Source organism: Nipponia nippon, unplaced genomic scaffold (assembly GCF_047370975.1).
Source record: "Nipponia nippon isolate SJK-2023a ecotype South Korea unplaced genomic scaffold, ASM4737097v1 scaffold_28, whole genome shotgun sequence".
In the NCBI taxonomy this organism is placed as follows: Eukaryota; Metazoa; Chordata; class Aves; order Pelecaniformes; family Threskiornithidae; genus Nipponia; species Nipponia nippon.
The window spans coordinates 3,885,727-3,907,218 of record NW_028262345.1 but is presented as its reverse complement, the minus strand read 5'-3'; the positions used below and the strand labels follow the sequence as shown (position 1 = coordinate 3,907,218).

Genomic DNA, 21,492 nt, shown 5'->3' with positions numbered 1-21,492 from the left:
TTCAGGCTTTGTGATGAAACCAGTGTCGATAATACAGGGAGGTGTTAGTCGTTGCTGAGCAGTGCTTACACAGAGTCAGGGCCTTTTCTGCTTCTCGCTGCACCCTGCCAGCGAGGAGGTGGGGGGGCACAAGAGGCTGGGAGGGGACACGGCTGGGACAGCTGACCCCGACTGACCAAAGGGGTATTCCAGACTGTATGACGTCATGCTCAGTATATAAAGCTGGGGGAAGAAAAGGCGGGGGGGGTGATGGGGGGGACAGGACCCAGAGACGTTCAGAGTGATGGCGTTTGTCTTCCCAAGTCACTGTTACGCATGACGGAGCCCTGCTTTCCTGGGGATGGCTGAACACCTGCCTGCCGAGGGGAAGGAGTGAATGAATTCCTTGTTTTGCTTTGCTTACACATGCAGCTTTTGCTTTACCTATTAAAGTCTCTTTATCTCAACCCACGAGGTTTCTCTTTTACCCTTCCGATTCTCTCCCCCATCCCACCGGTTGTGTGGGGCTGAGCTGCCGGCCAGGGTTCAACCACAACACCCGCCTAGCAGATGAAGGGAAAGCAATGGATGCAGTTTTTCTGGATTTTAGAAAGGCTTTTGGTGCCATCCCTTGTAGTGTCCTTCTGGACAAGCTGTCCAGCTGTGAGCTGAGCAGGTACGCAGTGCCCTGGGTGAAGAACCGGACAACTGGCAGGGCTCAAGGGATCGTAGTGAATGGGACAACATCTGGCTGCTGACCGGTCACCAGCGGTGTTCCGCAGGGCTCCATTCTCAGGCCAGTTCTGATCAATGTTTCTATCAGTTATCTGGAGGCAGGAGGTGAATACATCCTAAGTGTGCTGATGATGCTATAACGGGAGATGCCGTGGACTCTCTCGAGGGCCAGGAGGCCTTGCAGAGGGATCTAGATAGATTGGAGCACTAGGCAATCATTAATGGCATGAAACTGAACAAGTGCCAGAGTCTGCACCTGGGATGGAGCAATGCCGGGCACAAGTCTAAATTGGGAGAGGAGCAGCTGGAGAGCAGCCCTGCAGAAAGGCATCCGGGGCGCCAGTAACCAGACAGTCAAAAGAAGTGATTATCCCGCTGTATTCAGCGTTGGCGTGGCCTCGCCTCAAGTGCTGTGTGCAGTTCTGGGCCCCACAACTTAAAAAGGACGCGTGGGTGCCGGAATGTGTCCAGAGGAGGGCAACAGAGCTGGTGACAGGGCTGGAGGGCATGGCCTTGAGGACTCTGGGTTCGTCTGGTTTGGAGAACAGGAGGCTGAGGGGATGTGGAGAGGGGGGTGCTGAGCTCTTCTCCCCAGGATCCAGGGATGGACACACGGGAACGGCTCAAAGCCGCGCCACGGGAGGTTTAGACTGGACACGAGGAAGCATTTCTTTACCAAGCGGGTGCCCAAACCCCGGACCAGGCTTCCTGGAGAGGTGGTTGATGGCCCACGCCTGTCAGTGTTTAAGAGACATTTGGACAATGCCCTTAATAATGCGCTTAGTTACATGGCCAGGCAGTTGGACTAGATGGTCATTCCGAGTCCCTTCCAACTGGAATAGTCTATTCCAGTGATGATTTTTATGCACTGCAGTCACGGCAATGAAAATTGCCGCTCCGCTGTGCCAGGCTTCCCCCGGAGCAGCACTGCTGGTGCTAGAGGCAGGAAAGCAAGAGGCGATAAGGAAAGGTGTGGCACAAAGGATCCTGCAGCTCGCACATCGCTGCATCAAGACGCATTTTTTTCCCCCAATGTCCTGCAGGATGGAGGTAGCATGCCCAATCTCCCTTTTGTCATCCCACTGATCCCAAAAAGGATCCAAAATACCTGTACGTAAGCAGGACTGTCCTGCTGTAATGCTATGGAAAGCGTTTTAACGCTCTCAGCTGCTCCCCTGTTTGCATTTCAGCAGGCAGCCCGGTAAATCGGTCCCTCCAACCAGGGAACATGCGCTTCAGGGGCAGCAATGCGAGTGTTAAGCTACACAGCAGCATTTTTCCCCTTTGGTTAAGCACTGCTGTTGGGAAAAAAAAAAAAATAAACATCCCTCAATTCTTCTCCAATGTTAAGAAGTTACTTGGGAAGACAGGAAAGTGGTTTAATTCATGAAGTTCCCAGATTAAAAATAAGCAGCACTGAATTGTTGATTATTCTGAATAATCCCTCTATATACAATAAGCAATAAAGTAATTGTGATGCTTTTTATGGTCTAAAGTCACAACTTAATGAAAGTTGCCACTCCACTGCACCAGGCTTCACTGGGAGCAGTACTGCTGGTGCTATATGTAACGTGTTATGTATATACCAATAGATATACTAATATATAATAAAGTACTGTATATAATATATAATAAGCAACAAGAATTGCTTACAACTGCTGAACAGGCTGCCCAAAGCCGCTCCCCACCCAGCTCTAAATGGAAAGCCACCTCTGAACTCGCTTTCCTGCAAGGGGCAGGGGATCCTTGCACGGATAAATGCTTCCAGGCCCAAAGGATGATCATCCACTTTGGATTTTTATATCATACTTTAAAGATGCTCTTTCCTGCCATGGGTCAGCACTAACTAGCTCTCCAAGTTCTCCTCTGACAATGCTACCAGACTTTTTGAAGAGTGAGGTCACTCAACTTCACCTACCACTTCCTTGATGCAGGCTTACTTTTTGTTTTAGCATCCTGCATGGTACACACCAACACTGCCCAGCAGCACCTAGTTGCACACCACCACCCCCCGTTTCCCTGAAGCCCTGCTCCCACACCTTGTGGCCATGGGGCAAAATCAGCTTTGGACTGGCAATTACAATTAGATTTCTGAGAAAGAACGCAGGTAAAGCTGCTGTGGGCTCTAGGCCAGAACTCTTACTAAAAATTCTCTTATTGAATTTTGAAGTTCTTAGTTCTTCAGCCCAGATTTTCAGAATATAATCTTGGACCAAAAGTGAAGCTTAGCCTATGCTGCCGATTAATGTGATGCTCCTGTGTCACCAACAGCCTTGTCCTCCAGAAGATGAGGCTTGCCTTCAGTTTATTACTCGAGCTTCAGAAACAGCACATGAAGCCATTTTTTAACTGGAAACCTCTCTTGACACTAGTCTTAACCTGGAGCCTGCATTCATTATTGTAGTTAGAACACGCTCATATATATAACCTTCATTTACCATTAAGTTTATTTTCACATTATTTTTCCACACTGGCCCATATGTACAAAGAAGACAGAAACACTGTGATGCCCATTAAATAGTTTTTATTCTTTAGGACATGAATTGCATTTCCACTTGTTTACAGTACTGTAAAGTGCAATGGTATTCTCATCTGCCCTCCTGTGCACATGTTCAAGTATTTAAAATGCCCAGAAAATGTTTTTGTTTATTTTTACAGCAGCTCAGTTATGGAGAGTTTTAATCTGGCCAAGTATACCCAGATGTGCCTACAGGTTTGGGTCCTTCAATCTAACCCCCACCTGGGGGTCCTCCAATACTAACTGCTAGTGGAATGCATTTCCCCATGTCTTTAGTCCACCTCCTCGATGGTTGGTCCAGAGGAAGCCCCACCAGATGGAGGAGCTCCACCACCAGGGAATCCACCAGGCATCCCGCCAGGCATCCCACCAGGCATCCCTCCTGCACTCTGGTACAGCTTGGTGATGATGGGGTTGCACACCTTCTCCAGCTCCTTCTGCTGGTGCTCAAACTCCTCCTTCTCAGCCGTCTGAAAAAGGACAACAGCTCAGTACCTGCTGCTTACACTGAGCACAGTCCAGAAGTTCATTAACTAGCCTGACCTGGCTTATGTATTTCAAGAGTCTGGGCTATGATTTACAGCCTGTCTTCAGCCCCACCAAGTCAGACGTGCATTAGGCTTATGCCAAGAGTATTTCTGCTTGGTCTAGCTCCAACAAAACCAACCCACTGATTTAGGACTCCCTCCAATTACGCCTAGAGCTTACAGGGCTCCCAGAGCAGCAGGGCCTCATGTAAGGTTAGAGGGGATCATACTTGCAAGCTAGCCAGCGTGAATTAGGAGGAATTCAAAGCTATACACTTGCAAGCTGCGGTCGCTCAGACATCCAAGGAAGGTACTTGGACCAACACAAGTCTTTCGACTTCTGGTGGAAACTACGAATGGCTTTGGAATCACTTTCATCACAGCAACCAGTAGCTCTCCTCCATCCGCTGGAGCTTTCTTCGTAGCTCAGGAAGACACTACACTAACTAAACATGGAGTATGACATACCTGATTCTTGTCCAGCCAGTTGATGATTTCATTGCATTTGTCCAGGATTTTCTGCTTGTCCTCATCAGAAATCTTGCCCTGGAGCTTCTCATCTTCAACAGTAGCTTTCATGTTGAATGCGTAAGACTCCAGGGAGTTCTTAGAAGACACTTTATCACGCTGCTTCTCATCTTCTGCTTTGTATTTCTCTGCTTCCTGAACCATCCGCTCAATGTCTTCCTTGCTCAGGCGGCCTACAGAACACAGCAGCGTTTCAGATCATGGTTTTCTAGTCACTCATTTTTAGTAGGGGATTGTAACCACAAATGACAAAATCTAGACTTTTGGGCAGGCAGGCAATAAGAGAGGCCCATAAACTACTCAGTGCCCTCATCTTAAAACTACTTCATGGGCTGTTAGAAACTCACAGGTTACTCCACTAAAAACAAGGCTCGTGGTTGTAAATCAGGGTGCATACACATTATAGCAAAGTTCTGATAAAGACAGAAGGCAGAGTCTGACAAGCCAAACTGAAGGAGCTAGCCAGGCTTCCACCCTCAGAAACAGGCGATCCTTACCCTTGTCATTTGTGATTGTGATCTTGTTCTCCTTGCCAGTGCTCTTGTCCACAGCAGACACATTCAGGATGCCATTGGCATCAATATCAAAGGTTACTTCAATCTGAGGTACACCTCTGGGAGCAGGGGGAATACCAGTCAGCTCGAACTTGCCCAGCAAGTTGTTGTCCTTAGTCATAGCACGCTCTCCTTCATACACCTAGGAAGAAAAAACAGCAAATTAAGTCATAAATTTGACCACACATTATTAAATCATAATGGGTTATTATCCTGAAGTGACATGGTCGCTCAGACATCCAAGGAAGGTACTTGGACCAACACAAGTCTTTCGACTTCTGGTGGAAACTACGAATGGCTTTGGAATCACTTTCATCACAGCAACCAGCTATTTACTAGCATCGCTTGCTAACAGGAAGAACACAACCCCTCTGGCCTAAGATTTGTGTCAAGTATCAACTACCAGCCGTGTTGGCAGGGTCTTACAAGTTATGCAAGTGCATCATCAGTTCACCCCAGTGCTGCTTACCTGGATCAGCACACCAGGCTGGTTGTCGGAGTAAGTAGTGAATGTCTGAGTCTGCTTGGTGGGGATGGTGGTGTTCCGTTTGATCAGGACTGTCATGACACCTCCAGCAGTCTCAATACCAAGAGACAGAGGAGTCACATCCAACAGCAGGAGGTCCTGCACGTTCTCAGACTTGTCTCCAGACAGAATAGCAGCCTGAACAGCTAGGGGAAGAGAAAAAAAAACCATTAAGAGCCCCACAACAGATACACTGCACACTACAGTTAAGCTCATGGCTCGCTCAGACATCCAAGGAAGGTTTTGGCCATCATTAGTAGACTTCTGGTGGAAACTACGAATGGCTTTGGAATCTGACTCATCATTGCAAGTCACAGCTAGCTTTTTACGGCTTTGAAAAGCTTTATCGATTCAGGCGGAAGCCCTAGGGGCTACACCAGTACTGCTCTGAGACTGTAGTTCAGATAATACGGAGTTCGCCAACACCACCACCCAACAGTTTTAGCACACAGAAGATGTAGATTTTTGTTGTTACCTGCACCATAAGCCACAGCTTCATCAGGATTGATGCTCTTGTTCAGCTCTTTGCCGTTGAAGAAATCCTGCAGCAGTTTCTGAATCTTTGGGATACGAGTAGACCCACCAACCAGCACGATGTCATGGATCTGCGACTTGTCGAGTTTGGCATCTCGCAGGGCCTTTTCCACAGGATCCAGGGTGCCACGGAACAAATCAGCATTCAGCTCTTCAAAGCGAGCTCTGGTAATGGATGTGTAGAAGTCAATACCCTCATAGAGAGAATCAATTTCAATACTGGCCTGCGTGCTCGAAGACAGAGTACGCTTTGCACGCTCGCACGCGGTGCGGAGGCGACGAACTGCTCTCTTGTTCTCGCTGATGTCTTTCTTGTGCTTGCGCTTGAATTCAGCGATGAAGTGGTTGACCATGCGGTTGTCAAAGTCTTCTCCACCCAAGTGAGTGTCACCTGCAGTGGATTTCACCTCAAAGATGCCATCTTCAATAGTCAGAATCGACACATCGAAGGTGCCACCTCCCAGGTCAAAGATAAGAACGTTCCTTTCAGCACCAACCTGGAAGAAGAGATCAATTTTTGTAATGCCATTTCTTTTCTGCTGCTAGCTTAGCAGGTTTACTAGCTGGACATCAGAGACAGGAGTCACTCCTTCGCATACCTTTTTGTCCAGACCATAGGCTATCGCAGCAGCTGTCGGCTCATTGATGATTCGCAGTACGTTGAGCCCTGCAATGGTTCCAGCATCTTTTGTAGCCTGACGCTGAGAGTCATTGAAATAGGCTGGTACAGTCACTACAGCATTGGTAACAGTCTGCAAAAAAGCAAGCAAAGAAGTCAGTTACATATATTAACTACTCACGCATACAGATTTACTCATTACATTTCACCGAAGTCCTAAAGCTCACCTTCCCAAGATATGCTTCTGCAATTTCCTTCATTTTGGTTAAAACCATGGAAGAAATTTCTTCTGGGTAGAAGCTCTTTGTCTCGCCTTTGTACTCCACCTGGACTTTTGGTCTGCCAGCATCATTCACCACAGTGAAAGGCCAGTGCTTCATATCAGACTGGACAACAGAATCATCAAATCTACGCCCAATCAACCGTTTTGCATCTGGAAAATAATAGTTGACCATATTAAGTATGTTCATTCACAAGAAAAATCATCAAGCTCTTCCTACAAAACAATGCACAAATGCCTAGAACATTATACTTAACCTGTAATTATTTCTGCCTTATCAAGACCTAGCTGCAGGCACTGCGAAGTTTCACCTCTGGGATATGCACAAATTCAGTGTCACCTCACAGCCACCGCAGCAATGAAGCTACAGCTGCTGCCCCACAAACCACAGCGCAGTCTGGGAATTAGACCGAGACACTGAGTCGCAGCCACTTAACACTAACTGCCCAGAACAACCCGCAGCAAGACAAGTTTTTAACTATAAGGCACATACTTCCCCAGTACATAATAAAAATGTAACTGTTAGTAACACAATTGTATTATTCACGCTAAAAATAAATTAGAAGGTCCGATTTCCAAGAGGAAGCTTTAACCCTGCTATCAGTCAGTAATTCTTATAGCCAGGAACATCTGCCATCACCATGCTAGGCTTCTGTACATGAACTATGGAAATCTCGCAGCCTTACCAAAAACTGTATTGGTTGGATTCATCGCAACTTGGTTCTTTGCAGCATCGCCGATCAACCTCTCTGTATCTGTGAAGGCAACGTAGCTTGGCGTGGTCCGGTTACCCTGGTCATTGGCAATGATTTCCACCTTCCCGTGTTGGAACACGCCAACACAGGAATAGGTGGTGCCAAGATCGATTCCGACAGCTGGTCCCTTCGACATCTTGTCTGAGGAAAAACAAAAAAAAATAAGTAAGATTGAGGCGTAAAATTGAACTCGAACCAAGACGTTTCGTTGCTGCTATCCCACGCTTTGCCAGCAGCTGCTCTTCAGCGCATTTAAAAGCTCCACCGCTTGGCGGCCGACCACGTGGCGGAGCACATGGCCCGGGACTCCACCTCCCGTCATGCCCCTCCGTCCCTCCCGGGTCACGCGGCCGGAAACGGACACCGTGGCTGCTGGGAAATGGAGTCCCCGCTCCGCCCCCGCGGCCCGGCGCGGCCCCGGGCCCGCTGCCACCCCGACCCACCGGGAAGACGCAGAGCCCGCCCGCCACACGGCGGCCCCGCACGGCCTCTCTTTGCCCCCACCCCGCGCCTCCGGGGACTACAAACCCCAGCATGCCTGCCCGCCCCACAGACGCGGTACAAACCCCAGCATGCCCGCCCCCCCCCCCCCCGCCACGGGCACAGCTCCACCTCTCCCCCCCATCCCCAGGCGTTCCCGGCGGGAAGGAACATGGGCGCCGAGTGTCTTTTCTCCCTCCCCCCCCCCCCCCGACTGTTTCAGTACGACAAAGGGACAGAAATCGGAAAAATCGCCCTGAAGTCGAATTTAGGAGAAAACGGTTCTGCAGAGCCGCCGCACCACATGGAAAGCAAAAAACCCACGGCCGCAGTGGCAAAAGGGCCTCCACCCCCCGACCCCCCACAGCGCAACGGCCTCTCCCGCTGCAAAAGCACCTTGGTCGGCTGGCTGGCTGGCTGGCTAGCTAGCTAGCTACCTACCTGGCTGGCTCCCTCCCCCCACCCCCCAGGCCGGCGGGCCCCGTTACCTGAGCGGCGCGGTCAGGCCGGGACAGCGCGCAAGGAGAGCGGCTGGGCGAAGTCTGCTGCTCAATGAGACCGTGGGGCGCCCGCCCCGCCGCCTTTATATACCCGCTCAGAACCTTCCAGAAGCGCCCGCCTCCTCTCCCCGCTCCAGCCAATCCCCTGGCGCACTCTGCCGCCCTTCCCGCCAATGGCCGCCGGCCGGAACCCGCGCCCGTGGTGACGCGCAGGAAGGGGGCGTGCCCGCCGGCCGGCCGGTATTCTCGAACCTTCATGCGCTTTCCCCTCTCCCCCACCCCAACCGCCCACCGCTCGCCCCCGCCCGCAACGGACGGGGGGTGGGGCTTCGCCTGCGCGGGAGCCAATGAGAGCCCTCCAACGGCCGCATGCGGGTGACGACACCGACGAGCGTAGGTTGAAAGAGGGGGCGGGGGCAGCGAAAGAGCGCCAGGGAGCGAACGGGCAGCCAATTGCAACGCGGCGTTCGGAGGCTCGTTTGCATATTTCGCGCGCCTTGGAGTGAGAACGACCAATCAGATCGCGGGGCCGGCGGCTTCGTTTGCATGGAGGGCGGCGGGCAGGGGGAAGCGGGGCGGGGGGCTCAAAATGGCGGCGCCGTGCGGGGCAGCCGGAGGTGCGGGGGGCCCTGCCCCGGGGCACAGCCCTGGGAGATCGCCCTCTGCCCCGGGGGGAATGGCGGCCTTTCTCGTTTTGATGCTCGCAGCTCGTTGCCTAACGCTCCCCAAAGGCTTCCTACAGCATTTGCTTCAGTACATCTCGCTCAGTGCGATCGTCTGCACCGGCACCCTGCTCTCATCCTCCACGTTCTGTCTAACAAGGCCAAAGGCAGCGTTCCCTTGATTTCTCCCCGCACCCTCATTCTCACCCGGGCAGAGACAACCACGTTCTCTGTTTTAGGGCAACACCGGTTTCTCCTCAGAGCAGAACCCGGCCTTTGCAGCATCTCCAGTCCTGCTTTATAATCCATCCTAAGTTTTTCTCATCCATAATCAGTGCTAACGCACCAAACCGAGCTAAGGGACAACGTGACATTCGCACGTCAGCGCCACTCACGGCACGCTCTCAGCATCACTTACTAAAGCAGAAAGGAAATGGAGGCTCTGAAGGGTGGAAAACTGGGGCTGTTCAGCGTCCTTGGGGATGGAGGGAGCAGATGGACGACCGCGACCGCTCAGCTGGTGTCGGTGCCTTAGGCTGAAAGCTGACCAGAGGTCATAAATCACGTACGGCCAGGCCCCGGGCAGGAGCGCTGTGAATTGCATCAAATGTTTACATGGCATAAAATGCTGAGTGGAAAAGTCCGAGGGAGTCGCTAGGAGGAGGGCTAGGCACAACCCGTGTCCTGGCCAGCCTCTGCGACCCTGTGCGGTGGGAAAAGGGGAAAAAAGGAACTTCTACAGTCGGGGGTCTGCATGAAAAAGCATTTCTGGTGCCACCAGATGTGGCGAGCGTGCTGACCCACGGGAAGCCCCTTGTGTCAAGCAACAGTTTGTGGCTCCTGTCCTTGCTCTGCCACGCACAGGGCTGGAACCTGAATCGGGACCTTTGGGTGACAACAGAAAGCATAGTCTTGAGTTGGAACTTGGGTGGACAAGGTTAGAGACAGGAGGTGCAGTGGGAAAAGGAAAGGGGCCCCATATCATAGAGCGCTAGCTGTCACTCTCCCGTGCCTTTAAAGATAAGGGCAGTCAATACAAACCATCACCCCGTACCTGACCAGGGACAGCAGGCAAAGCGCGCTCCACCCCGTGCAGAGTACAGGCTGCTACGGGGAGGTGCTCCTCAGGCACGCAGTGCTAACTTGCACTGAACACACGGCGCAGCACCAAGTCTCATGGGAGCTGTGCTGTTAGCAAGGGATTGCCTTTGCTTTTTTTTTTTGGTTTTGTTTTTTTAAATCGCAGGCAGAATTTCAGTAGGACCTAAGAATAGCACTACCTGCATCTTGAAATTAAATACTGACATTTAGATGTGCAACCGTACTTTGCACAGCAGACTGATAGCAAGTGAAGGCAGCCTAAACCAACAGTGAGTCAGTGCAGGGAGGAGGGCAGTTTGGCAAATGACTCATTACATGAGAAATTAAAGGCTGTTAACGTGCTGGACAAAAGTAACTCATTTACTGTAGATCAGAAAAATGAAGGCCCAGCAGGCTAGACGCTGACAAGTATTCTGCATGGAGTTTTTTTAAATAGTGAGTTCCAACATTATTTTTGAAGCTAATTTAGTACATTAGAGATGAAGCACTGCTTCTCCTTTAAGCGTTTAAAGCCAAATCCGGACGAGAGCGGAGATTATCAAAGACACACTTCCTATTCACAACAGCAGCATTTGTTACTTATACAACACTTGCATCTGCACGCCCCAGTTGAAGTTTTCCAAGGCACATTTCCAAGGCAGTCCCTTCCCTTTCCCACTGTGTTCTTCCCCTTAGGTGCGTCAGTACAAACTGATCCAGGTTAAAAATAACCCAAGATTCCTGATACTGTACAAACGTATGCAATTGCACAACCCCTCTCAAAATGTGTATCGCCTCATCAGGATTTTGGATGTCATCAACTCAGGAGGGAGCCAGTAATAGCGTTTCCTCATGAATCAGGGATAGACAGAAGGACACACCTGTGAGACCACTGTGTTGTCACTGTGTTTTGTTTTAAATACTGTGTAATTATGTTGCAATTTTTACTCCCAGATTTCAGTGAAGAAGATTGCTGATGTTGGGAGACCTCTGCGCAAAACACCCTCGGGGAAAGAAGGCTGAAGCACTGCAAGAGAAATCAACCACAGTTATGTTTAGTTACCCTCAATTCCACCTACATCTCCCTGACAGGAGATTCCTGTTAGCTAGTTCAAAATGTTTATCTGCAGAGAAGATCTAAACTGTCTGAACGCAGCTCTTAGTTGTTCAAGGTTTCATTGTCATCTCACGCCCGGTTCAGGAGATGAACTGAAACGCACCAGGTGGTTCAGAAGTAAGGTTGCAGATGCGAGAGTAGGAGGGCAATGTCACCGGAGGTTTCTATCTGTGCTGTGTCTGTGCTGGCACTATTTACCATATTAGAGTGAAGCATCTACATCCTCAGCCAAAATATCTCAGGCGAAATAGCTGCATGGAAGTCAAAACACCGTTTACTTCAATACACCCGAGGCTTCACGTATTTCATACCATGTCACATAATTTAGACTAAAAAAATACCCAAGAAAAAGACCAGCTTCCCCACAGTTTCTACGCAAATATTCACATAGTCTTTGTTAGCTTAAAAATGGTATTTTTGACTCTGTACTTTTTTTCCTTGGATTCAGCCTGACAGCATGTAACACATCACACCACAGAAGATGGAGCATTAGTACAAGTTTAGTTGAGCTGTAGCACTTAAGCTGCAGCACGTTTATTTATAAAACAACCAAACAAAAAAAAATTATGAAATCATTGATTCAAAGGAATCAATAATAAATATTTGCTTTCCTCTGAGTTGTTCAGACACAGTACAAGTACACCAATTATAGCAGGTAGAAGAGATGTAAGCTTAGTTTAGCTGTTGAGAAACAAAAGAAAGCTACATAACATTGTATGCATTTAATCACACTAGTAATAACTGGTATATGACAGTAAACACTTTAAGTACACTATTTACAAAATAGAGTTTGGCTTATGGTTCATTTGCTTCCCTTGTGCAACTCCTGATAGTATCATCTGGAGCTCAGAAAATGTCCCTTTGAAAAGAATCTCCTTCTCGTATTTCCTTTGAGTAATGAACGTTTCCCTTTGGGCTTCATGCTAGCAACTGAAGTGCAGAATTGACTCTATATTCACCTGTGAGATCACTGATGTGTGGTCTGAAAAGCCCCACAGCGTTTCAGACTTTGTGATTTTAGATCACCGTGGTGCCCACACTTTCTAACCAGGGCCACACATCTTTGTTCCACGGCAGGAGACTGCCACGGTGCTTTTTCTGACGCAGTTTGTTTACAGGGTACAGATAGCAGGCACGCATACCGCCTGCTTCCGAACAGGGCTAGGAACAGCCGAGAGTGATCACACACACGAGGCTTCAGAGCAATGGCTTCCAACTAACTTCTTTTCCCCAAGATCCATCAACCTTTCATCCTATGCAATAAGAGAGAGAGCTCATATGACAAAGAGGGACTTCTCTGCTCCAGCAGAATTGAAGAGCAGGAGAGGGCTGCCACGGCTGATCTGTCCTGCAGCCTATTCCCAAAGGCCTCCAGGAAAGACTGCCAGGAGCAGGCTGGGCAAATTCTCCTAGCCGGCAGCAAGTGGCCTCTAGGCTGCAGACAGAGCATCCTCCTCTTTGCTAATTGCAAGTCTGGCCTGTGACTCAAAGCTAACCTACAGCATTTGGTCCTCGGACTGTAGCCAGCTCAACTGTTTGAATTGTTACCCTTATTTTGTGGTAATAAGCTTCTGGTTGCTCAGGCGTGTATTCTTTACTGAGAAAAGCATTCCTGTTTTTATATGCATAGAATAAGTATCCTCAGATGCAACACAGGTAACACTAAGCACAACAAGCAACCACAGAAGAAGCCACAAACTACTTTAGCAGTCCTGCTCATGCTCTTTGGGACTTTCCCAGCTCTGGAGTACCTTGTAAGCACTTTGGAGTGCCTAAGCCATCAGGGTCCAGGAAAAGAGCAACTGCAGAGGAATCACAGACACTTAGAGCTGCTGCTTCCAAGCAGTGACAGCCACTACCAAATCCACCAAAACAGAGCTGATCCAGGAATGTGCCTCTGGAGGATCCAGGGAAACTGTCTAGGTAAAATGACACAGTATCCAACACCAGGAGCTGTCACAAAAGTAGAAGCTTATCAAACACCTAATACCAGATGTCTCCTTTGTTTAAATCTGTGGCTCAAGACTGCTTTCCCTGCACAACAGATCAGTACTTTGTCCTGCCAAGGGTGGCTACGTTGACTCTGGGGTAGAGAGAGCAAGTGACGTTTTGGTACATGCGATGAAAATGGGTGACTGGGAAGAGAAGTTCTCAGATAGTATATGGCGAGTTTGAAAATTATTTCCCATAAGGAAGTAGCTCAAGCAGGGCTTGGCTTTGATCAGATTGCCTGAGATGTCAAGCAAAGAACCTAAAATTCTGGGTCTCAGTCAGAAAAGGAGATTAATTACAGTCCCTGGAGTGAAAGAATTATAGATTTGTGGTTCTCCTATGCTGATCCATCTCCTGTAGACTCATTCCACAAATTGGAGAGAACCTTCCCTCCCTCAACTGAAAAAAAAAAAAAAGTACCCTCATTTTTTTAATAGAAAATCATCAGTCCAGGAATACAGGAAGCTAGAACCTACAAGCTCAGTGCCTTGTGTGTAGCAGTGCTCAGAGCCAAGTCCTTCACAGGAAAATATAAATGACAGAATTATGCAAACATCTGCCCCCAGAGGAAGCCCTGTCCCTATCTCTCATCGTTTCCTATTGGCCTTCAACTTGAAGTGCAAGACTTGATATTCCTTGGAAACGTTTATTCTGGCTAATTTAATCACAGAAAATATTTTTATGATTCTTGCAATTTTTTACGAGTCATGCTAAGGTTTAAGCCTCAACAATAGCACGTGGCCCAGCATTTCACGTATAAATGGAACATTGCACACAAATACTTTCTAATGGAAGCAGCGTTGTGCTTGTTTACCTATCCCTGGTGTATTTTCCTCACTACATGCTCTGTCACTCTATCCTTCAGTCTTACCTGGATGCCTGAAGATCAGCTCAAGAATGCTGTTCGTTGAGTCTTGGGAAGAGCTCTCCATAATGCTTCTACAGCACAGCTTACCCCAAAACTGGTGAATTCACAACCTGGCGATAGCAAAGATATCTTCCAAATGCTTCGTCCAGGCTTTTTGGTAGATTAGTGGCCCTCACTTTTTGAGGTACTGCCCTTATTCTGGATTCAGCGCCCAGTTCTCATCACACTAAGGCTCGTTTGCCACAGATACCACTCCAGTGGAGTTACTGCAGCTTTGCAGTGCTGACCATAAAAGCAGACTCAGGCTCCTGGCCGTATCTCTCTGGGTGCATCATTAAGTTTATTCTGGCAATTAAAGCACCTCTGTTTCCTTGACATAAAGGGTCCTTTCTCTTTAGTACAGAGGTTAGTTCAGACACATACCTTAATACTGCATCTCTTGACCTTTTTGAGTGATCCTTTCATTTCCTCTTTAGTTACAGCCTCCAAAAGTACTTCACTAGAAGACTGAATGCAGAAAAGGTGAAGTGTCTGTCAGTTGCCTTTGAGGTTGAACACCAGACTACCCTCAGCAGAGAGTCTGCCTCAAAATCTTCAGATAAGACAATGCATTTTTGAGAAAGTTCATCAAAACCGGTACAAGAGACTTTTCCCTCCCCACAAAACCTCTCTGGAATATTATGTGTCTTTATGTCTCTGTTGATGCCTTTTGAAAAATCCTGAGGTTTGGCTTCATTTCATTTGTACAGCGCCTAGCTGTTGTAGTTTTAAAATGCTCAGTGTTCCATTTCCAAAAAAAGATAATTTAAAAACGCAGCTCCCTTTTCCCTCAAATGTATCTTTCTTCAAAAAAAAAAAAAAATCTGTATCAGAACCTCAGTGCTGGAAGATGTAAGAAAGAGTTGAGTGGGAGGGCTTCTTGTGGTGTGAATAATCACAAGTGATTAAAATTAAGCTGACCAGGAAGATAACTAGCTAATCTAACAATTCCTATGTGGCTGGTGTTGTGTGAAGTGTTTCTGGACAGCAGGAGTCTCCAGGCGGCTGGTGAGCAGTCACACGGTCTGGAACGCTCGGCTTTGGGCAGGCACCATGACCAGCGTTGCTCCCATTTTCATCAGGTTAGTGTAGTCGACTTTCTTTGGCTCAATTTCTTTTCCTTCTGTCTCCCTCTGGCTGTACTGGGGAGGAGTTAGATGGGGAGTAGCTTCCGTTGACAAAGTCCGTTGGCTGCGAGAGGCACTGTTGGCTGTCGACCTGGTTGAGGAGGAACCTGAGCGCGAGCTCCTGGAACCAGAGGAAGAGGAACTGGGCTTGACGAGATGGGCCTTGGGTGCCTCTGCATCTTCTCTGCAATCAAACAGATGACAGGGCTCAAATACCATGAGAACAGAAATGCTTATACATTTTACCAGACTGAATTGCTGCTGCAATAAGCACTTGCTTATTGAAGCTGCAAATCACCAGGGCATGTTTGTCCAGCAGTTTGAGCAAGTTACAGGGTTTTCTGAATTCTGTCCTACCTAACTTTGTGGACTGAACTCCCTATTGCTCTGCGGAGCTATTGGTCAAATGGATTTAGAATACATGCTGCACACGACTGGCTCTTTGTGTGCAGCTTTGAGGTCTGTGGAACGAATGCCAAGTGTCAGTGCAAACGGTTCAGATAGAACTGTCTGCTCTGTAATCCTTACTCATAATGACAGATGACCTAGACAGGACTAGCTGAGACCAGTTCTTCTAGTTAAAAAAAAAAAAAACATGGGTAGTGAAAGAAGTGCAAGAACTGGGCCCAGAGAGAGAGAGAAGAGGTAACAGTCATGTGTGAAAAGGGGATACAAGAGGCTGAAGCTCAAACTAAAAATAAAAAGGCATACAAGATTTGAAAGCAAAGAGTACAGAAAAAGGGGAAAGGAAGAAACCAGCAGAGACTACCTTCTTGCTGGCAACCTGACCATCAGGCAGAGTAATCAGCTGCCGAATGGATTATAGAGATGACGTATGAGGGCAGGCAGTCTTTTACAAATAGAAATAAGGATGGAACAAGGCAAGAGGTTTCTTCAAGGGCAGGAGCAGCTAAAACTCATTCCTGGAAATACCTTTTTCCAGCACTTTCCTTCCCGAGAATTTTAGGCTCGATTGGCTAGAGACCAATCTCTGCTTAGGGGAGTTAAGTGGCAGACCTCACACGCATGTAACAGATGACTTCAAAGAACATGCGTCAGCATTCTTGGTACACCCGCTCAGGGCGAGGCTTCTCAACTCTGCACACAGGAGCTCAGGGGATTTTTCACCCTGAGCTAAATCCAGAAGCACAGTTGTTCAAAAGGCTCAAGAAAGACTGTGAGAACCTGCCTGCCTGTAGCATTCCCAACGGAAATTTCAACTGAAAAGAGAAAAGAAAAAACCCAACCCTCTCAGAACCACAATGGACAAGTGGGTTGGATTTAGCACTGGAGAGGATTATGCAAATGCTTTAAAATGCTGAAATTGCAAGCGTGAGAGAGAATATTTTGTTGAGTTTTATGCTAATTTGTCCTGGGGGAAAAAAAAAAGACATTTTAATCTATCTAATTTTCTGGAATGTCTTCAACAAAGATGATTCTCACAGTCAAGAAATTTGTCACTGATGTTCCAGGGAGACTTTAAAAGCTTTTTAGAACAACCTTTTAAGACACTTATACCTAGGTTACTTAAAACTGTAGTGAAAAGATGTGTGAAACCGAAAGAAGGGAGGGTGGGAGATGGGGCATTAAATAAAAGGTGTTACCTGATTTCATTTGGTGCCTCTTCTTCCTCATATCTCTTCTTTTCTTTCCTCCTTATTGTCAGCCTCACCACCAGGAAAAGGAGGGAAAGTCCCACCACCACGCCACAAACCGCTCCAGCAATCATGCCAATATTTTGTGCATCTGTTGTCCAGAAAACAAACATGTTAGTAAACTCTCACTAGGGTCACATCGTCAGATTCTAGTCCACACTACAACTTACAGCACTGGGTATAAATCAGAACAGAATGTATGAGTCTGCTTATTTAGGCGTGCCTCCACACAGAAGCTGAATCAGTTTATCTTCACGCATTGGTTCTAAACCTGAGCTAACAGTGAAAAAATTATTCACTTCTGGAAAGGTGGGATCACAAGTGCTATGCCTTCAGCTATGGGTCAGAATTGAAATGAGAAGGAAAAATCCTCTTACGAGAGCACAGAACCACAGAAAGTACAGAGACAGACAGGACAACCCACATGCGAAACAAAGCACCAAGCAGCTTCCTAGAGGCAGAAGAGTGTTTGAACTATGAATGTTTACCCACGAGGACTTTTTTCCCCTTCAACTCACCCTGAAATGATTACAATCCACTTGCAGAATGAATTATTCAATTGGGGAAAAAAGTGACCCGAGGCGGGTAGAGAGGAAGGAGAAAAGGAAGACCACGCTGTCCAGGTGCAAGGAATTTTTCATCCACAATAACAAAGTTAATGAGAGAATGCTTCCTACTGTACATGGGCCCTTAGCTGATACTTTATGACAATTTCTTTTGATAAGAGTGGTTAGGTTGGGTTTGGCTGAAAGTTGTTTCCTTAAGGCTTGTCCCTACAGAGGATTTAGCAAACCAAAGTGAGGTTTTAAACCAATTCACTTCAATTGGCATAAAAGCTGCCTGGATGCTTTTACTTCAGATGCCTGAGGCAAACAGGTTTTCCTTGCTACATGACCATATTCCAGTTATTTCAGGCCTGGCTGGGCAGAAAAATTCCAAAGCTATAGCATCTCCACAGAAGAGACTTCACTATTAGCAGCCTTTTATCACAGCAGTTGTCTCCTGAGAGCTGCACATAAAAACCTCCTAAACTGTATTGTTTGGATTTGTCCTCAGTGCTAAACGCCACTCTTTTCCTTGCATGAATATGCAAGGACAGAGATACCTAGACATGCACACGCCCTTGATGGCGTTAATCAGGTAGGAGGTCGATTTTAATCTCTGGTGTTCAGGACAGAATTTATTCAATCTGGATTAAAACTAAACCGTGTCAAAAGTTGCTTTTTATTCTGCACATTACTTCATGTCAAAGTCAGCCTTCCCAACTGCCTTTAGATAGTTTACTGTCTCAAGTGCAACAGATAAGTAATTTGGAACTGGAATGATGGACTATCCACACGGAGATTTTATACTTGAGAGTAATCTCATGCAGTCACTCCAGCCAGAAGTACCTCTAAAAGCTGGAGACTCCGGCACCTCTAACTCACCATTTTTGTCCTCGTATTTCATTAGTCATTCTCAAAATCAAAATTTCTGACAGACCAAAACATCTGAGCTCACATGATACATTAGCCACTTTAGGTTATACAGAGGACTGCTGCACAAACCATAAGCGCAATAAATAAGAACTACTTTATGTGATTCACTTATGAAAGGGCAAAGGTGTGGCACAGAGTTTACCCGTTGAGATGGGGCAGCTGTGAAGCAGCGCTGCTCATATCGTGGTGTGAAAACTAGTTATGTGCCAATACTTACGCTGCACTGTCACCTGAACAACACAGCTTTCTTGTCCAGCCTCGTTGGTGGCAATGCATTGGTATAACCCTGTGCTCATCTGTGTAAGATTCTTCAGTAGGACTTGCCCGGGATTAGAAATGTCTGAAACAGGAAAAGCAACACTGAGATTAAGCAAAAAAATACTAAGGAACCTTAACAGTGGATAGGACACAGAAGCACAAATTGAACTCCCAGATTGAATCAGTTCCAGAACGATCAATGATGCCTCACAAAGATCATTTGTCAACCTTCAGCAAAACACTAAACAAATTCCTCATGCACTTCCTTGTTCAGGGTGGAGCACGGCACAACGTCCAGCTGGGGTAGTGAGAGGTACTGGTATACCGTTGCTATCACTGCCATCAAGTGATCCCTGTTTAAAAAGAAGGCATGTGACTGTATGTGTGCGTGTACACGTGGGCGGTTATCTGGCTTTGAGTGTACTGAGAGCTCTAAGAGGAAATGACCCGACTTACTGACTCTTGATGTGGGCGGGAGATGTTCAGCTCTCTCGTTTTCCTCATTTATGCGCTGCCATCGGTAGGAGATGGGTGCAGTGCCAGAGGCGGAACGGCACTGCAAGGACAGTTCCTTTCCTTCCAATAGCTCCCCTTCTAGCCAGCATTTGGGCTTGGACGGTTTTTCTAGAAGAAACAGAAGACAGCTCATGCAAATACAGCAGACTATTTTCTTGGTGGAAAACTCTTTCTTTAGCAAAGTACGTAATTTAAGCAGCTTCTAAGAGCTGCCTTCTCTGGAATGCATTAAGGAATTACACCAGCGATGTTTGTCAGGGGACTTCAGCTGCAACTACGTGCAACTTCATAGTCTAAGAAGTAGAGCTGTCTGGCTCAGCCACAGAAATAACACGTTATAGTACTCGGGCTGTTTGCTTCATGGATACTTGCATCAGTGGAGCTGTATCACTGCGTTCCTCTTCTAGGTACTATTTAAAGAACATCCTTTCCCTCCTCCTACTTCTCTATTTCTTCTTTCTCCCCACAGCATCTGGCAGGCCACAGCACTTCTTCCACAGGATGACAGTGTACGTGAAAAAGCCAACCAATAAACTGAAATCAGGGAAGAGAAATGCTAACCCTGGCAGCTTATATGTCACCTCCACTGACTTGGATCAGTTTGGGGTCCTGGGACATGAACCCAGAGTTCTCAGCAGGAGATGTGGACAGGGTGCTTGCCAGATAAGCTAGAATATCAGTCTAGTTTGTGTGATGAGATCATAGAGATAATTTAGAAAAAACAGTTCATATGATTTTGCAGGTGATTATACTTACCTCAAACCAGTTATTTAGGCTCTTCCTGTGTCCTGTCCTTTGCCAAAAAATGCAAAGGCAGATATGGAGTTGGACAGTGAAACCTGATCGTGAGATGTCTTTGTATTTATACCCTGCTGAAATAAATCTCTCTACAGGAAATGAGTCTAGTGATTTTTTTTCTTTGGAAGAACAATAAAATGACCTTACCTACAACCTTCAGGGTGATGCGAGCCCATTCGTACTGCCCAGCATTTTTAACCTTACATATGTACTTCCCCGCATCACTGGACTGCAGGGATATGATTTGTAAAGATGCATCTCCAGCGAGGAAGTTGGATGTGAAGGAAACGCGCCCTTTCTGTTCCTCATTCAGGTCATCATAAACACGGCCTCCAGAGTAAGTGATCACCTGAGGAGCAAAGACAGTCACTGATCAGCCAGCTGTAATTTTACTTTCACACGGAACAACAAATCAAAGCCTTTTCAGGAACTGCAGACTAAGGTTCAGTGTGGTTAAGTGACTTGCCAAAGGTCACACAGGAAGCCTGTGGCAGGGTCGAAAATTAAACCTGGATTTCAAGTCTGAGACTGATACATAAACTGTTTTTATACTAGAGATTTACACTGGAGCATTTATACTAGCATCAAAATAGACATCAGCTTATACCATAATATATAAAAGCAGTCTTTAATTTTGGCTAGTTTTGGCTAGCTAATTTAAGTTACTGCAGACCTGCTTTTTGTAAGTATTAAACAACTGTATTTTTCCCCAAAACCAAGGTTTCAATAACGGCCTACAAAATCCAAGGTCATTTTTGAAAACCTGAAGGGCAATCCTGAAGTTTATCCAATGATGACTGATTAGGTAACAGCATTAGTTTAAAGAAAACTTGACTGTAACACAACCTGTTCCGATACAGCATGCGTGAATATCAAGTAACTTTTATACATTATAAATCTCTCTAAATAAATCAGCTGTATTTTCTAAACACTGCTTACTTCATCAGAATAACTTGCAAAGATCATCACAGCAGTCTCTTTAAATGAATGGCTGCTACTGATGTCAACATAGAAATAAGGCGATTTTCTCAGCAGATGCTAATCACGGCTGAACCTACCGCTTTTTGTACTGTTTCAGAAATGTGCAGCAGCCACTCAATATCCAGGCTCCCTTGCTCCAGGAGGCCCAGGCGGTGGTGACAGGGCAAAGTCACGTTTTCTTCAGCCACTCTCTTAAATTCAGTCTGAGCCTCGGACAGCCAAACAGAACAGGAAGCTGAAAGACAGATGCCAGGATTAAGGATGCATCTCTGCACTGACAAGTGTTGCTAGCTTAGGTTTCACTGAATTCTTCCTCATTTGCTTCGCAGCATCAAAGAAAACCCAACAGCTTGGCTTCCTGGACAGATTGCAGCTGATTAAAGGGG

The 21,492-nt window shown here is 47.0% G+C and overlaps 2 protein-coding genes and 3 non-coding genes across 12 annotated transcripts in view; all 5 read right to left on the bottom strand.

Annotated features, from left to right (window-relative positions):
• Window positions 1-3,221: 3,221 nt before the first annotated feature.
• HSPA8 (heat shock protein family A (Hsp70) member 8) lies at window positions 3,222-8,681 on the bottom strand. Its single transcript, XM_087763303.1, has 9 exons — window positions 8,524-8,681; window positions 7,487-7,696; window positions 6,748-6,953; window positions 6,501-6,653; window positions 5,843-6,398; window positions 5,311-5,513; window positions 4,785-4,983; window positions 4,228-4,460; window positions 3,222-3,702 (listed from the first exon to the last, which is right to left on the bottom strand). Exons 2-9 carry the CDS (start codon window positions 7,689-7,691, stop codon window positions 3,505-3,507), a joined length of 1,953 nt encoding a protein of 650 aa, XP_087619429.1. The 5' UTR covers window positions 7,692-7,696; window positions 8,524-8,681; the 3' UTR covers window positions 3,222-3,504.
• On the bottom strand, window positions 4,049-4,145 carry LOC148054992 (small nucleolar RNA SNORD14). Its single transcript, XR_015706114.1, has one exon. It is a non-coding gene; the product is annotated as a small nucleolar RNA SNORD14 (small nucleolar RNA).
• LOC148054991 (small nucleolar RNA SNORD14) lies at window positions 5,069-5,165 on the bottom strand. Its single transcript, XR_015706113.1, has one exon. It is a non-coding gene; the product is annotated as a small nucleolar RNA SNORD14 (small nucleolar RNA).
• On the bottom strand, window positions 5,587-5,677 carry LOC148054990 (small nucleolar RNA SNORD14). The gene has a single exon (XR_015706115.1). It is a non-coding gene; the product is annotated as a small nucleolar RNA SNORD14 (small nucleolar RNA).
• Window positions 8,682-10,639: 1,958 nt separating the features above from the next.
• CLMP (CXADR like cell adhesion molecule) overlaps window positions 10,640-21,492 on the bottom strand; it is a 49,660-nt gene continuing 38,807 nt past the window's right edge. The window contains exons 2-8 of one of the 8 annotated variants that reach the window (XR_015706031.1): window positions 21,184-21,341; window positions 20,273-20,474; window positions 19,268-19,435; window positions 18,771-18,893; window positions 17,025-17,166; window positions 14,258-15,604; window positions 10,640-11,304 (exon numbers count right to left, since the gene is read on the bottom strand). Coding sequence is in view for 1 of the 8 variants with exons in the window: in XM_087763304.1 (XP_087619430.1) it covers window positions 15,310-15,604; window positions 17,025-17,166; window positions 18,771-18,893; window positions 19,268-19,435; window positions 20,273-20,474; window positions 21,184-21,341 (1,088 nt within the window). In the remaining 7 variants the exon portion in view is untranslated. Of the gene's footprint in view, window positions 11,305-11,916; window positions 15,605-17,024; window positions 17,167-18,770; window positions 18,894-19,267; window positions 19,436-20,272; window positions 20,475-21,183; window positions 21,342-21,492 lie in introns of those variants that run through there. The other 7 variants (XR_015706032.1, XR_015706027.1, XR_015706028.1 and 4 more) reach the window with 7 other exon arrangements.

Excerpts from the sequence above, each read along its gene's own strand:
- HSPA8 (XM_087763303.1), bottom strand. The coding sequence starts at position 7,691 with ATGTCGAAGGGACCAGCTGTCGGAATCGATCTTGGCACCACCTATTCC. Across the intron at positions 6,654-6,747 it reads CAGAAGCATATCTTGGGAAG|ACTGTTACCAATGCTGTAGT; the intron begins GTGAGCTTTAGG and ends GCTTTTTTGCAG. Across the intron at positions 3,703-4,227 it reads ACTGGCTGGACAAGAATCAG|ACGGCTGAGAAGGAGGAGTT; the intron begins GTATGTCATACT and ends GTCCTTTTTCAG.